Source organism: Hyperolius riggenbachi, chromosome 3 (assembly GCF_040937935.1).
Source record: "Hyperolius riggenbachi isolate aHypRig1 chromosome 3, aHypRig1.pri, whole genome shotgun sequence".
Taxonomy (NCBI): Eukaryota; Metazoa; Chordata; class Amphibia; order Anura; family Hyperoliidae; genus Hyperolius; species Hyperolius riggenbachi.
The window spans coordinates 105,345,065-105,359,729 of NC_090648.1; the positions used below are offsets into that span (position 1 = coordinate 105,345,065).

The 14,665-nt window shown below is 45.0% G+C and overlaps 1 protein-coding gene across 2 annotated transcripts; it reads left to right on the forward strand.

Annotated features, from left to right (window-relative positions):
• Positions 1 to 955: 955 nt before the first annotated feature.
• NEFL (neurofilament light chain) lies at positions 956 to 11,218 on the forward strand. 2 transcript variants are annotated; one of them, XM_068272324.1, is made up of 4 exons: positions 956 to 2,002; positions 5,456 to 5,580; positions 7,616 to 7,965; positions 10,261 to 11,218. In XM_068272324.1, the coding sequence occupies exons 1-4, from the start codon at positions 974 to 976 to the stop codon at positions 10,428 to 10,430; spliced, it is 1,674 nt and encodes a 557-aa protein (XP_068128425.1). In that variant the 5' UTR covers positions 956 to 973; the 3' UTR covers positions 10,431 to 11,218. The 2 variants fall into 2 exon arrangements, with proteins under 2 accessions (XP_068128425.1, XP_068128427.1); XM_068272326.1 differs by having other exon boundaries at positions 7,616 to 7,953.
• The last annotated feature ends 3,447 nt before the right edge of the window (positions 11,219 to 14,665 follow it).

The window sequence follows — 14,665 nt, forward strand, 5'->3', positions numbered from 1 at the left end:
CAGCAAAATCAGCTGCATGTGTGGTCATAGGCTGGGAGTTGTAGGTTATCAGCAGAATCAGCTGCCTGTGTGGTCATAGGCTGGGAGTTGTAGTTCATCAGCAGAATCAGCTGCCGGTGTGGTCATAGGCTGGGAGTTGTAGTTCCCCAGCAAAATCAGCTGCCTGTGTGGTCATAGGCTGGGAGTTGTAGTTCATCAGCAGAATCAGCTGCCTGTGTGGTCATAGGCTGGAAGTTGTAGTTCATCAGCAGAATCAGCTGCTTGTGTGGTCATAGGCTGGGAACTGTAGTTCCTCAGCAGCATCAGCTGCTATCACCTACCTCTGTGGCCATAGGATGGGATTGGGAGTTGCTATGCTGCTATCACCTATCTCTGTGGCCATACGCTGGGAGTTGTAGTCCCACAGCAGCAGCTGCTAACATTGCCTCCCTGTGTGCCCATAGGTTGGGAGTTGTGGTTCCTTAGCAGCATCGACTGACCCTAGCTTCTTCTACGGCCACATGCTGGGAGTTGTAGTGCCTCAGCAGACGATCCCTGGCTTGGATGAACAGAATATATAAATATGACTATTGCTGCCTTCCTGCACTCTGCCTGAGTATCCCCGGACTCCCTCCCTGCACTGCTGCACACTGCTTGCTACAAATGACAGTCTTCCTCCCATACAGATATACAGATATTACTGCCATGCTCTCCCCCTGTGCCTCTCTCTGCAGCACCAGCGATGCCTGGAGACAGACTCTCCGAGCAGCCCCGGATACAATGGCAGCTTTGAAGCGTGGCTGTGCAGACTGTATATAATGGCAGCTCTGCAGGACAGGAGGAAAGTTTTCCCTGGGAGGGGGCGTGGTCCTCCTGCTAGAAGCTCAGCGCTGTCCTTGGTGCTGATAGAGAGCGGCGTGCTGTGCGCATGCGCGGCACTTTCGCAAGTCCTATAAGTAGCTGCGCCGGGGGGAGAGAGTCCGCAGCCCGCACCATGAGCGCGTACAGTTACGAGCCGTACTACTCCAGCTCCTATAAGCGCCGGGTGGTGGAGAGCAGCCCCCGGGTGCACATCCGGAGCAGCTATGCCTCCCCCAGCCGGACCAGCTACTCCCCCAGCGTGGCCACCGTGCGCCGGAGCTATGCCTCCTCCTCTTCCGCAGCCGGCTCCGCGCTCCTGGCCGAGTCCCTGGACCTGACCCAGGTGGCCGCCATCAGCAGCGACCTGAAGATCGTGCGCACCCAGGAGAAGGCGCAGCTCCAGGACCTCAACGACCGCTTCGCCAGCTTCATCGAGCGAGTGCATGAACTGGAGAAACGCAACAAGGTGCTGGAGGCGGAGCTGATGCTGCTCCGCCAGAAGCACAGCGAGCCCTCCCGGCTCCGCGACCTGTACGAGCAGGAAGTGCGGGAGCTGCGCATGGCCCACGAGGAAGCCATCGGCGACCGCCAGACGCTGCAAGGGGAGCGCGAACGCCTGGAAGACGCGCTGCAGGCTCTGCAGGGGCGGTACGAGGAGGAGGCGCGCAACCTCAACTACGCCGAGGACCGGCTGATGGACGCCAGGAAGGAGGCGGACATGGCGGCCCTGGCCCGGGCCGAGCTGGAGAAGAGGATGGACAGCCTGCTGGACGAGATCGCCTTCCTGAAGAAGGTCCACGAGGAGGAGCTGGCGCAGCTGCAGGCCCAGGTGCAATATGCCCAGATCTCCCTGGAGGTGGACGTGGCCAAGCCGGATCTGAGCTCTGCCCTGCTGGATATCCGGGCGCAGTACGAGAAGCTGGCGGCCAAGAACATGCAGTCCGCGGAGGAGTGGTTCAAGTCCCGCTTCACTGTCCTGACCCAGAGCGCAGCGCGCAACACGGACGCCGTGCGGGCGGCCAAGGATGAAGTGTCCGAGAGCCGGAGGATGCTCAAAGCCAAAGCCCTGGAGATAGACGCCTGCAGGGGGGTCAATGATGCGCTGCAGAGGCAGATCCAGGAGCTGGAGGACAAGCAGAGCTCCGAGATCGCACAGATGCAGGTATGTGTGGGTGTGTACTCCTGTATTGTGTGTACTTATGTGGGTTGTGTGTGCTTCTATATTCTGTGTATGTTCAATGGGTGTACTTCTGCCTGTGCGTGTACAATGTGTGTACTTCTGTGCGATGTGTGTATTTCAGTATTGTGTGTGTACCATGTGAATACTTCTCTGGTGTATGTGTGCTCTACAATGGGTGTACTTATGTGCTATGTGTGTATTTCTGTGCTGTGTGTGCTCAGTGTTATTTCTGTGCTGTGTGTGCTCAGTGTATGTGCTTAGTGTGTGTATAGGTATTTATGTATTTTGTCTTAGTACTTCTGTGTTGTGTTTTAATGTGTGTGCATAGCGTATGCTCTTACAGTTTGTGTGTATACAGTGTGTGTAGGTACTTATGTATTGTGTGTGTACAGTGAAGGTCCTGTAGAGTGTGTGTGTGTGTGGGTACTTGTATAGTGTGTGTGTGTGTGTGTGTGTGTGTGTGTGTGTGTGTGTGTGTGTGTGTGTGTGTGTGTGTGTGTGTGTGTGTGTGTTTGTGTGTGTGTGTGTGTGTGTGTGTGTACAGTGAAGGTGCTGTACAGTGTGTGTGTGTGTGTGTAGGTACTTGTATAGAGTATGTGTGTGTGTGTTAAAACCTTAAGAGCAATCTATGCATTTAAATAAATTGTAACAATAGAAGTATACAGCTGACTACACATGCATCCTTTATTAAATCTCTGAAGATTCTCTGACTATTGCCCTTTTAAATTGCCTGATCGAACAACTTTTGATCGATTTTGGACAGATGATGTTGCAAAATCTCTGTGCAGTGGGCAAGGGGGAGAAATTGATAGCTGAATGGAGTGGCTCAACACTAGTTGATACAATTCTGCTGAAATCTTATGGAAATCAAGTGGGACACAGAGATCAAATTGGTAACTAATACCCAATGTATTTCCGATGTATTGTTTTGCTGCATCAGGCCATTCATTACCAACCAGTGTGTAGCTGGCAGAAGTTTTTCTTTTCTGTTTGCTTCTCATCAGAGATCAGCAGAGAGCAGCATCTTCCGCTCTTCTGAATGGTCTGAGATGATTCAGCACCTTGGACAGAGCAGACAAGCCATTGATGCGATTTTTTCGGGTTGCTGACAAATTTGTTCTGATGTCAAATATCTGCTGTGTCACTGATGTGGTACAGATCCGCAGAGCACATTCTGAGCCGACAGTGACAACATTTAGCCAACAGTATCACTGACAGCAGTAGGGAAGCGAATAGTAATTGACACCCATCCCTGTATGACAATTTTTTTTAATAATTTATTTTCATTGTTATTTTGACACTATGCAACTTTAAACATTATAACCTTTTTGGGCAATTATTGTACACAAATAGCACGTTTGCTAAATAAAAATAGCTTGTTAAATCAAAAAGATAATAATCGAGATTTGAGATCTGTGGTGGAACTATGAATCTTTGCCAAATGTGAAAAGCAAGCCGGGATTTGTAGTTTCACAGTATCTGGAATCTTGGTTTGTTCATTGTGATAAAACTGCAATACTTGGGAGCTGAGGTAAATCAGCATTAGCTTTGTAGGAAATTCCTATTGAGGTGTAAGACAATGCAGTCAGTAATACAACAGTAAGGTGCAGTCAGTAGCCAAGTTCATTAATCATTCATAGGTTATGAGGTGCCGATGTGCAGAATAAGGACTTGGTTTTGCTGGCCACACAATAGTTGTCTTTTACTGAGCAAGAAGGTCCCTGTCTGTTTCCAAGTGGTTACAGTTATGAATCTGCATAAATGCAAAGCAGTATATAACAAAATAAGCAAGTGACAGGGCACAGAACATTTATATTGTGCTTCTCTACTGGCAGACTCAAAGCGCCAGAGCTGCAGCTACTAGGGCACGCTCTGCAGGCAGTAGCAGTACAGTCTTGCCCGAGGTCTCCTTACTAATTAGAAGCTAGCTTGCTGAACATAAAGAGCCAAGATTCGAACCCTGGTGCTTAATTATTCTGGCTGCTGTAGAATTGTGTCATTTATTCAGCTATATTATATGAGTTTTGTTGTTTGTTTTGTTTTTAACAATAACAATACTTCAGTGTGGTAACTAATATACTTCCACTAAAGAAAATCACACATGTATATACATTATAGCCAACAATCAGCAATAAAAACCGGGTTCAGTGGTTGGATAGTGTAATGGTTAAGGGATCTATATTTAACATAGACGGCCAGGGTTTGAATCTTCGCTCTTCCTGTTCCGTAAGCCAGAATCTATTCAGTAAGGAGTTCTTGGGCAAGACTCCCTAACACTGCTACTGCCTATAGAGCATGTCCTAGTGGCTGCAGCTCTGACGCTTTTAGTCCACCTGGAGAAAAGCACAATATAAATGGCATGTGTCTGTGCTGTAATCATTGAACAACTTAAAGCTTTCCGCCAGCTTAAAGTGGATCTGAGATAAACTTTTACTCATTACATAATTGTGTTCCTTTCATATAGTTTATAGGGCATTCCTCAAGCCAAATGCTTTTTTTTGTTTTGTTTTAATACTCTAATAATTCCCTATAAACGAAACAAGCCTCGCCCACAGCTGTTCACAGTAACTTGGCACTGTAGCAAGGGCTTATGGGAGCTCAGTCTGGGTAGGAGGAGGAGGAGGAGGTTACTAGCCATTGATTTCAGAGGCAGGGGGAGGGGGGAGGAGGGAGGAGAAGAGGGGACTGAATCTACACATAGGCAAGCTGATAGCATCTCCAGCCCTCAGCCTGTGACAATGTGACAAACAGAACATGGCTGCCCTCATATCACAGGAATAAATAATCATAAACTGTTGAAGCTGTTTGCAGAGAGATATGCTGTGTAAACTATCTAAACTTTAGATGAGATATATAGACAAGTTACTTGTTATAGTTAGTTTTTCATCTCGGATCCGCTTTAAATCTGTATAAAAAAATGGCCTAATAAGATAGCTGAAAAGAATGCCATTAAATGCTCTAATTGAAATGGAAATAGCAGAGACCATGTGACCACCACTGCTCTATCAGACCCTGCATTCGGATTGAAGCTAAAGCGCATCCTGCGGGATGGGAGGTGTTTCCAAACTGTCCATCATCACCCCTCCCAATCAGGACACGGTTGGGAGTGTGTGTGGTCAATATGCCACTCAACCTGTGCCCCATAGGGGTCTATAAGAGAAAGGAAGTGTATCCATCATGGGGGAGGAGCTTGGGCTCCTGTAGACTGAGTAAGAGAGCCTGTCTGTCATTGGGGGAAAATAAGGACCAGTAGGCTTTCTGCTAACAAGGCCACACTTTTATTCTGTATATGTTTTCTAAGTATTTCCAATTATTATTCTCATTCAATTAGTGCCTTAACCCACCTTGCAGTACTTGATTACTGGTACCTCTTTTTCAGGTTGATTGTATGTATCCTATCACACTATATGTTTTCATTCCCTCTGTTAATCACAGGATGCCATAAACAAATTAGAAGATGAGCTTAGGAATACCAAGAGTGAAATGGCGAGGTATCTAAAAGAGTACCAGGACCTGCTCAATGTGAAGATGGCTCTGGATATAGAAATTGCTGCATACAGGTATGATACTGATGCTGCACTGGGGGATTTGTGTTTCACAGGAAATATTTCCCATCTACACTTTCATTTATAGCTATTGTCACTCATAAGAAGTGATGAGCAAGAAATTCTACTAGCATGCAAATTTCTACTGACCAATGACCAGATAGAAATTGAGCCTATCAACATCAGGAGCTAACCGGTTCTAAATACAGTATTCATTAATAATGTTAATCTTTTTTAACTGCACTTTACTGCTGTCCATTAGGGATGAATGCACAGATTACGCAGAACTCCAAATTCCAACTCTTACATGGGAATTTACCAATTTCAAGTAAAAAATGTGGAATTCTGCTGCGTAAATTCGGAACATTATGCAAGGTTAAGTTTGTGAAATGCACAAATCTTTTCCTGTAGAGCAAAGGAACATGAATAAGAGAATTCTATACGAAAATTTGAAAATTCTATGCAAAAATTCAAGCAAAATTGTAAACTATTGTGAACATATTTTTAGTGAATTCACACTAATCATAACTACAATTTTGTGATTTTGCAATGCAAATTCGGAATTCATGAAGTTTGGAAATATGTGCAAAATTTCATCAGATTTGGAATTTGGCAATTGGGACCATCACTACTGTCCATGTCTTCAGGGTCATAGCATTCCCGCAGACTCTGTGTGCCTGAGGCACTATACAAGGGTAAAGTCATCATGCGCAGGCAGTGCTCGCCAATTTTACTGTTACTAACACATCAAGAGCACCACACATTAATGCACAGCATAACATGCTATTCCATAGCAATGTGCACGTTGCCGCAGTAATGGGTTAACGGATGGTGCTCCCCCAGTGTTAGTAATGATACAATTGCTGTGCACTCCCTGAGCACAGTGACTTTCCCATTGCATATTGCTCCATGTATCTTCAAGTGTAACAGATGGTACAATTGGATGTATTTATACTTACCTGGGGCTTCCTCCAGCCCATGAGGTGCATGAGCTCCCTCATCGCCGTCCTCTCTGGCTGTTCCGTTTACTTCATATCAGTCCTGGTAACCTGGCCAGTCGTAGCCAGTCAGGCGTGCATACCCGGCCTTGCGTGCGCCCCCTCTGCGCTCCCATGCCCGTCTATACTTAGAGGCCAAAGGGGGCTTTTGGAAATAAGTAATGTCCTCCATTTTGCTTTGCTTCTGTCTATTAACATTGCAATTTATAAAGAACGATTGTATTTTTGATCCAATTACTCAATACAAATAAAAAGATTATAGTTAATTGATCCACATCATTAAAGAATCCAAACTATTTCCCATATTTCGGCCAGTGAAAAAAATCTATCATGCTGATCGACCAGTTCTCTAAAGAGCAATTTGGCCCACCAGCTTCTGTTTTAATCCAATCAATCTGAGTGATTTGATAGACAATACAATTGTTCATTAAAAATTGTACCGGTAATGGGCACAATAAGAAAACAACAGCTCTGTAGGTTTACCTAAGCCCAAATATAGGCTGAAATTAAAAACAAACTGAAGTGCTAGTGCTGGTTAATCAACATTGCCCTGCATATCTTACCAAAGAAGGATTAAGATGAAATTGGGCCCAAGGAAAGTCAGTAGCTTTGGCTGCTTTATGGTAAGCTGAGTTGGGAAAGGGCGGTCAAAGAAGATGGCAGCTGGGCCCCTTCACTCCCACTAGTCCCAAGGTACCTGCCTAGGGTGCCTTGTAGATGATCCTGCCCTGTATCTTACCTCCTTCTGCTGCTGTACACTGTACTGTTGGGTATGTGCAGCCTTCTCACCCAGGCACCTGTCTTTTACATCATAGACCATGAAGACCTTAGCTTGGAAGCACTGATATCGTCACTGGAAAAACTGGAGGAAGTTCGATTTTCCTATACCATTTTAACAAATATTTACAGTTCTTTAGTAAAAGATCCACCAAGCAGGGACTTGTAGCTGACTTGTAGCTGACATGAATGTTCTGACTACTCTATCTATAACATAGTCTGTATTTTCACGTGATGCAGAATGAGGAGATTATCTTTGTCCTTGTTTGCTGCAGGAAGTTACTGGAAGGAGAGGAAACCAGGCTGAGCTTTTCCGGCGTTGGTGCTATAACCAGTGGATACACGCATTCTGCTCCCATGTTTGCACGCTCCTCATACAGCTTGCAGAGCAGCTCTGCTTCCTATATGTCCACCCGTTCTTTCCCCACCTACTACTCCAGAGATGTCCAGGAAGAGCAGCTCGATGTAGAGGAGACCATTGAGTCCACCAGGGCAGAAGAGGCAAAGGCAGAGCCTCCAGAGGATGGAGAGGCTGCAGAGGAGGAGGAAGGAGAAGAAGAGGGAGAAGGTGGAGAAGAAGAGGGAGAAGGTGAAGGAGAAGACGAGGGAGAAGGTGAAGGAGAGGGTAAATGTTTTATTGCAAAATAACTGATATTTGGTATCAAATCTCACATGATCATTCTATCTGGAGTTGACCTTGTGCAAAGTTGTGTTAGCCTTTTTTTTCAGGTTGCCCTTCACAGAGCGCAAGCAGGCAATTAGTTGTTCCTCCCACCAACCGGGTTCCCCAATAGTGTTGGTGTTTGAATTTGGCTCCATGGGGCTTGGAACTAGAACACACGCATTTACCGCTGCTGTTCCATGTTGAAATTGAGCTGAATGTGTGTGTTCGGGCTCGGAACCACGTGGTGTCGAGTACAAACACCAACACCATTGCCCATTGAAAGTTTCATGAGGCCCCCCTACCTAGTATCAAACCTTCAAGGAGCGGTCAGTGTATCATTACCCCCACCCCCTAAAGATGTTGGCAGTAAGGCCCCATTCACACTAGAGCATTTTGCTGGCAATTTTGGCAAAACACTCAAACGCTAGCGCTTTTGAAAGCGCTAGTGTAATAAAACCCAATGAGCCCATTCTTACTTGGGCGATTTGCGCTAATCGCCCAAAATCGCGAAACGCCAATGCGTAGCCTGTACCAATTTTAGGCAGTTTCCCGGCGATCGCGTCTTAGTGCTATAGAAGTGCTAAACGCGATCGCGGAAAAATCGCAGCAGTGTCCAGTGATTTTTCCACGTGAAATCGTGGAGAAATCACTCCCGCAATGCGCTTCTAAGTGTGAATGGGCCCTAATGCACCGTATCCACCCCCATCCTTTCATATCCAAAGCTTCCCATCTACACAGTGGAGCATTATACTTACCTGTTCCAGTGCTGTTATGGTTCTCTTCTGCTCTTCCCTGCAGTCGCATTGTCTTTGCTGCATACATGGCACTGGCTCCCAATGCATGTCATGTGACATGCAGGTCGTCTTGAAAGCCAAAAGTCAGGCATGCAGCATAGAGCGTGTGACTACAGGGATGAGCAGAGAAGCAGGTAAAGGTAAATATAATGCTCCGCCGTACTACTCTGCAGAAGGTGGAAGAGTAGTGGGCGCCCTTTGAGGTTGTGGGAGCTAGTTACACACCTGTTTCCAAAACATAATTCAGTGAGACAAAAGATCATTTTTACTGGATGCTCTGGACTTTTTGCCAATGTGGATTGTCCTCTAGAATTTTCAGCATACATCAGCAATAGGAGGCAGTGGAAAATAACTATACCTACTCACCTATCTATCTAATCTATCTTAAATATATTTTCTGCAGCATGGTGGCATAGTGGATAGCACTTTCACATTGCAGTGCTGGCTCCTCCGTTTGAATGCCAGCAAGGGCGCTATGGGTTTCCACCCACATCCTAAAAACATACAGATAAGTTAATTGGCTTCCCCCTAAATTGGCTCTAGACTACGATACATACACTACCCTACCCTTCAATATACATAAAATTTGCCCTATGGTATGGACTATGGTAGGGATTAAATTGTGAGCCCCTCTGCGGGACGAGACAGTTAATGCGGACCCAAACCAAAATTTTTTTTAATTCAAAATATTTAGTTGAACCACTCTGACTATGGACTATGAAATAAATAAACACTCCTTCAAGCCTATGAGCATTTCAGTGCATGCTTTTCACCCTTCTCTTTTCATAACTAGGGTTATACAGGTGGCAGCCATTACTTCTGAGCTTAGTAGGAGGTTTTAGATCATGGGTGCGTTTGTTATCAGCTACCCTCCCTCACAGGGGCTTCCTCTATGTGAAATCTCACACAAGCTGAGATCACCTCCCCTGTGACATCATCAGTAGCAGCCTGTGTTTTGTTTTCTATCTCCTTCACCAGTTTGCTGGATTCTGTCCTGTCAATATTAAAGGAAGGGAGCGGTTCCTCCAATAAATGTCAAATATTTTATATTTGTCATCATGCAGCTGAAAAAATGCTGCTATTTATTATTATAATTTAGAAAATAGATTTTATTTCTGAAATCTTGTATTTTTAATTTGGGTCCACGTTAAGTGACAAGACTATATACTTTGTACAGCGCTGTGGAGGAAGTTGGCACTACTGTATAAAAAGACTATATTAACCTATATATCCCTAGCGTTATACAAAACATGCTGTGAACAGTATTGATGTGCATACACGTCAATATTCTCATGCACTGTATACTAGACCCTTGCTTGACACATTTTGGCAAGTTACAGGGAAAAAAGGTTATGAAAATTAATTGGATCACTTTTTGAGCAGAAATCCTGGGTAAATTGAACGCCAGAGAGGTTAATAATAATGTTGTTCACTTCAGACTCCTGTTTCTTGTTGTTTGCAGTAGGAGAAGAGGAAGAGGAAGCTAAGGAAGAGGAAGGTGAAGAGGAGGAGGAGGGTAAGGATGAAGATGAGGGTAAGGAGGGAGAAGATGAACAAGAGGATGAGGAAGAAAAAGAAGAAGAGGAAGAACCACCTGCAGAAGAAAAGAAGAGTGGAGATAAGAAGAAATAAGTTTATTGCTATTTCCGCCAAACACAAATTATTTCCACGCTAATAAAATTTCCTCATCACCAATACACTTCATGTCCCTCCCGGTCCACTGACCATCCTGATCACCTCTATGGTTGTGTTGCCTTCTGTGCCTAGAGTTTGGACCCTCCCGCTTGAAGCAGAGTCCTAACCCAACTTAGCCTACCCTCCCCCAAGGTTGTGCATGGTTAACACAGGTGAATCCAGAACCTGGAACTTCCACCCATAGTCAGTGCAGAGAACCCTTCAGCAAAGCTGGTGGAATTTAAGAAGTCTTCCTCTTTTTAAGTCATTGTCTGTCCCACAATCATCAGCACACTTCATAGCAATACCGATTTCCCTTTAAATCAAAAAGGAAACAAAACAAAACAAAAAAATACATAGCCATAACCCGGCAATCTATTTCCCGTAGAACAAGCTTCAGTCTTCCACAGGCACCAGTCACTTGGAAGTTCCATCATGGCTGTGTCTGAACTTTCTGGTGTCCTCCAAAAATGACATTCATTTTTGGGAGCCTTAGTCTTGAAACGTGCATATGTTCACTTCCAAGTCTGATTTATAGGGGAAATCTAGGTTCTGCTTCCCAGGGACAGTAGCAGGTTTAGCCCTTTGTGTTCTCATCATTTGCAATGATGCACTTTCTCCCCATTCCCCAGCACTGCTGTCAACAGCGCGATGGAGAGACGCAGCTAAATGAGTATGTTGGTGGCTTCTGTGGATCCGTGTACTGTACGCGCAATAAAGAGGCAAAACAGCATTCAGTCAGAAAACCCAACACGTGTGACACTCGTGTATTTCTTTCTAAAACACCTGCATGCTGGAGTCGGCTGGGTAGGCAATGGGACAACGCACAATGATTGCTTTTATATTGGTAGTTTTATTGGTTTCTCATGGTTTTCACTCACAGTTGTACAAATTTGAAGGTATTTTCAGCTTCAGATGAGCAAAAAGCTACAGTTTGCATCAATTCAGCTCAATGAGTGAAAATGCAAAACATTCTTTTGTGTCTGAAAAGGCAGTCATAGACCCAGAAATGCTGGTTTATAACAGTGTAGTGACCACAAAAGTAGGAATCTACAGGGGTCCACAAGTAGAGGGGTGAAGGATCCTACTACTTCGGCTCACCCCCTCACTGTCAGTACAGCGGTATCCCCTTAGGCACTCTTAATTCCAAGCCAGAGCTCATTCACATGCAGTTTCAAGTTCTTCCCCTTAAAGGAGCACTATGGCAAAAAAATTGGTAACATTTAAAATATGTGCAAACAGACAAATAAGAAGTACGTTTTTCCCAGAGTAAAATGAGCCATAAATTACTTTTCTCCTATGTTGCCGTCACTTACAGTAGGTAGTAGAAATCTGACAGAAGCAACAGGTTTTGGACTAGTCCGTCTCTTCATAGGGGATTCTCAGGAAGGCTTTTCTTCTTTATAAAGATATTCCCTAAAAAGATTTTAAACATAGTTTTTGGCAGTTGGACAGAGCAACTGCCATTTACTAAGTGTTTTTGAAAGTAAATAAATCCCTGAGAATCCCCCATGACGAGTGCCCCTTTAAGTGACATAAATCCCACCCACCTTCCCTCACCTCAGCCCGCTTGGAACCCATTCCTTGCTTCCCAACCAGCCTAGCATCCATCCCCACCTCTCCAAGGCAGCCTAGCATCTATCCCCAGCTACTCAGCCAGCCTAGTACCCAATCCCAGCTCTCCAACCAGCCTAGCACCCATCCCCAATCTGGAGGCTCCAGCCTGAGCCCGCTCTGGCTCCCATCCATGCTCGACTGACCTAAATGCCCCGGGGTCCTCAGGCTGAGGCTCTTGCAGGCTACCTTAGTCTGACATTTGGCAAGCTTCCTGTCAGTGCAGAAATTCATTACAAAAATGCAAACGGCATAATACAGTAAAGCATGCTGAAAGCGAAAACCTAAGCAATAAAAGGGAGGTTGGTGCAAAATATAAGGTGCATAAAACAAAATAGGAAGATCTGAGTATTTGTAAATGACACACTGCTCAGAACACAAACAGCTAGACTTCTGTAGACCTTTCCTTTACCACCAAAATGAGCGTAATATGGTGGGCATGACATACAGGGCCCTCTCTAGGTACAGGGCCTGGGGTGACTGCCCCACTTGCCCCCCCCCCCCCCCCAAGGACCTAGTTGGCCAAGTGCAATTATACTTCAAAGTGAATGGTCAATGTGAACTGAGGGTACAGTACAAGTGTGATGAAAGCTGTAAGGGACTACAGATGACATGAAATAGGCCACAGCAGTATGAAGTTCAACTGGGAAGGACCTACTGTATGTGAATTAGTGTACCTAAATATTTGGGCGTAAGCAACATTATGGGTATGCTTTACTAAGATTTTCCCATGCTGAAACACATTGGAGATTATAAGTAATCTTGCAAGCTTGGTTTGAATCAATGAAAAGGCATCTACAGTTTTCTTCCCTTAGCTGGGTTCACATATTTGGATCACAGTGAAAGTTGTTCAGTAGTGTTGGTGTACAAATTTGGTGGTTTGGTACAAAAACACACATTCAGAATTATTTCAGGACCGAACAGTAGGTGCTGAAATGATGCTGAATGTGTGTCTTCGGGAACCGAACCATGTGGTCCTGAATTGGAACACCAACACTATTGTTCAGTTTTGCCCTTAGCAAGGGAACCAGAGATGAATGTTTCACACAAAATAAACATCAGTTGATAGCTTATAAAGAATAAATGCTCTACCTGATAATTTCGCAGCTCTGGTGTGCCTTTTTGAGTGTTTTTTATCCATTATTGCTCCAGGAAAAATCCAATATGGCCACCAGCTCATATCCCTTCTGCTTCCGGGTTATGAGTTGTTCTGGATGCGCTGTCTAGGCTCTATGAAAGTATAGACAAGCAGGGCTGCTGCTGCAGCCTTTCATCTGTGTGCTTTCAACTTTATTATTCTGGTATGCTGTGTGGCTGCCTGTAGGAAGTGTCTCTCATAGGAATGAAACTGCACAGATAATAATGATAATGACTGCACAGTGCACACAGTTCACACAGCAGCCACACTTGTCTGTTGTTTCAGAGCTTCTTTCACAGCAGAGCAGCCCCTTCCATGTCATCAGAGCTCTGAGCATGCAAAGCAGGAAAACTGAGCCAGGAGTGGGCGGGCTTGGGCTTGAAAAGACTTCATAGAAGCCTGATTCCGCTATAATGATCCCAAGTGAAACCTAGACTGAATGCTCAGTCGAGGATTCTTATCAGAGCTGATAACAGGCAAATTGAGCAGAGAAGAATGAATCAGAGAGCAGGGTAGGTGTTTACTGTCATGTTCCCACAGATACATTTAGTAAAATACATGAGGGTGCTATGCCTCTGGTTCTCTTTAGCAAAAAGGTTTTTCAAGTGAACCTGTGTACAATGGTTTATGAAGTGAGCCTCAGGTCTGAGTTGTAAGCTGTTCTTTCCCCTTCACCCCTTACTAAACTGCTCCCAGTAGCCAACTGTCAACATATCGAGTCATCTGCTATTGGTGACAGGGTATACTGCATTGCTGTAGTAACAGTCAATGATGACTGCAGCTTAGAGAGGGAGGAAAGGGCATACACAATTTCCTACTCAGGAGTCACACCATAAACAGTTGGACACATGGTTTCTTTAATGTGATCCAAGCTGTCCTTGTTGCAAGGATAAGCTTGGCACTGCTAACTCCATTAAAAGAGAGCTGTGAGGTTCTGCCACTGAATATTAGATTATTTTTGAATAATGCAGGACAGATTTGCAGTAACACATTCTTCAGTGCTCTCCAGGCTTGGACAACTTGGGCCAATGGTTTTGTTTCCAGATGGATTATTTGTACTATATAAAATCAATAAGTAATATGTGCTTCGCTTACAACCTATCTGCACCTAGATGTGGGCCTGCTGCAAAATGCTACATGTACTTAATACAACAATTGTTATCTTCGGCTCAGTTATCTTTAGACACTGTTGACCCTTCCACTGATGGAAGAGGGGTTACCCAGTAGTGGGATTTAAGTGACCACGGGTCTTCACCCACACCCCCTTGAGGGGAGTGCAGGACTTCGCTGCCTAGTGCCCACCACCAGGTCACTACTGGGATAACTTCAGCTAGTGGTTGGGAGAACAGCAACGCTAATATGTGAGAAGAGGAAGACGTAGTCAAACAGTTAGCCAGAGGTCCAGGGCAGGCAGCACTTAACGTAATCAGGTCACAAGCCA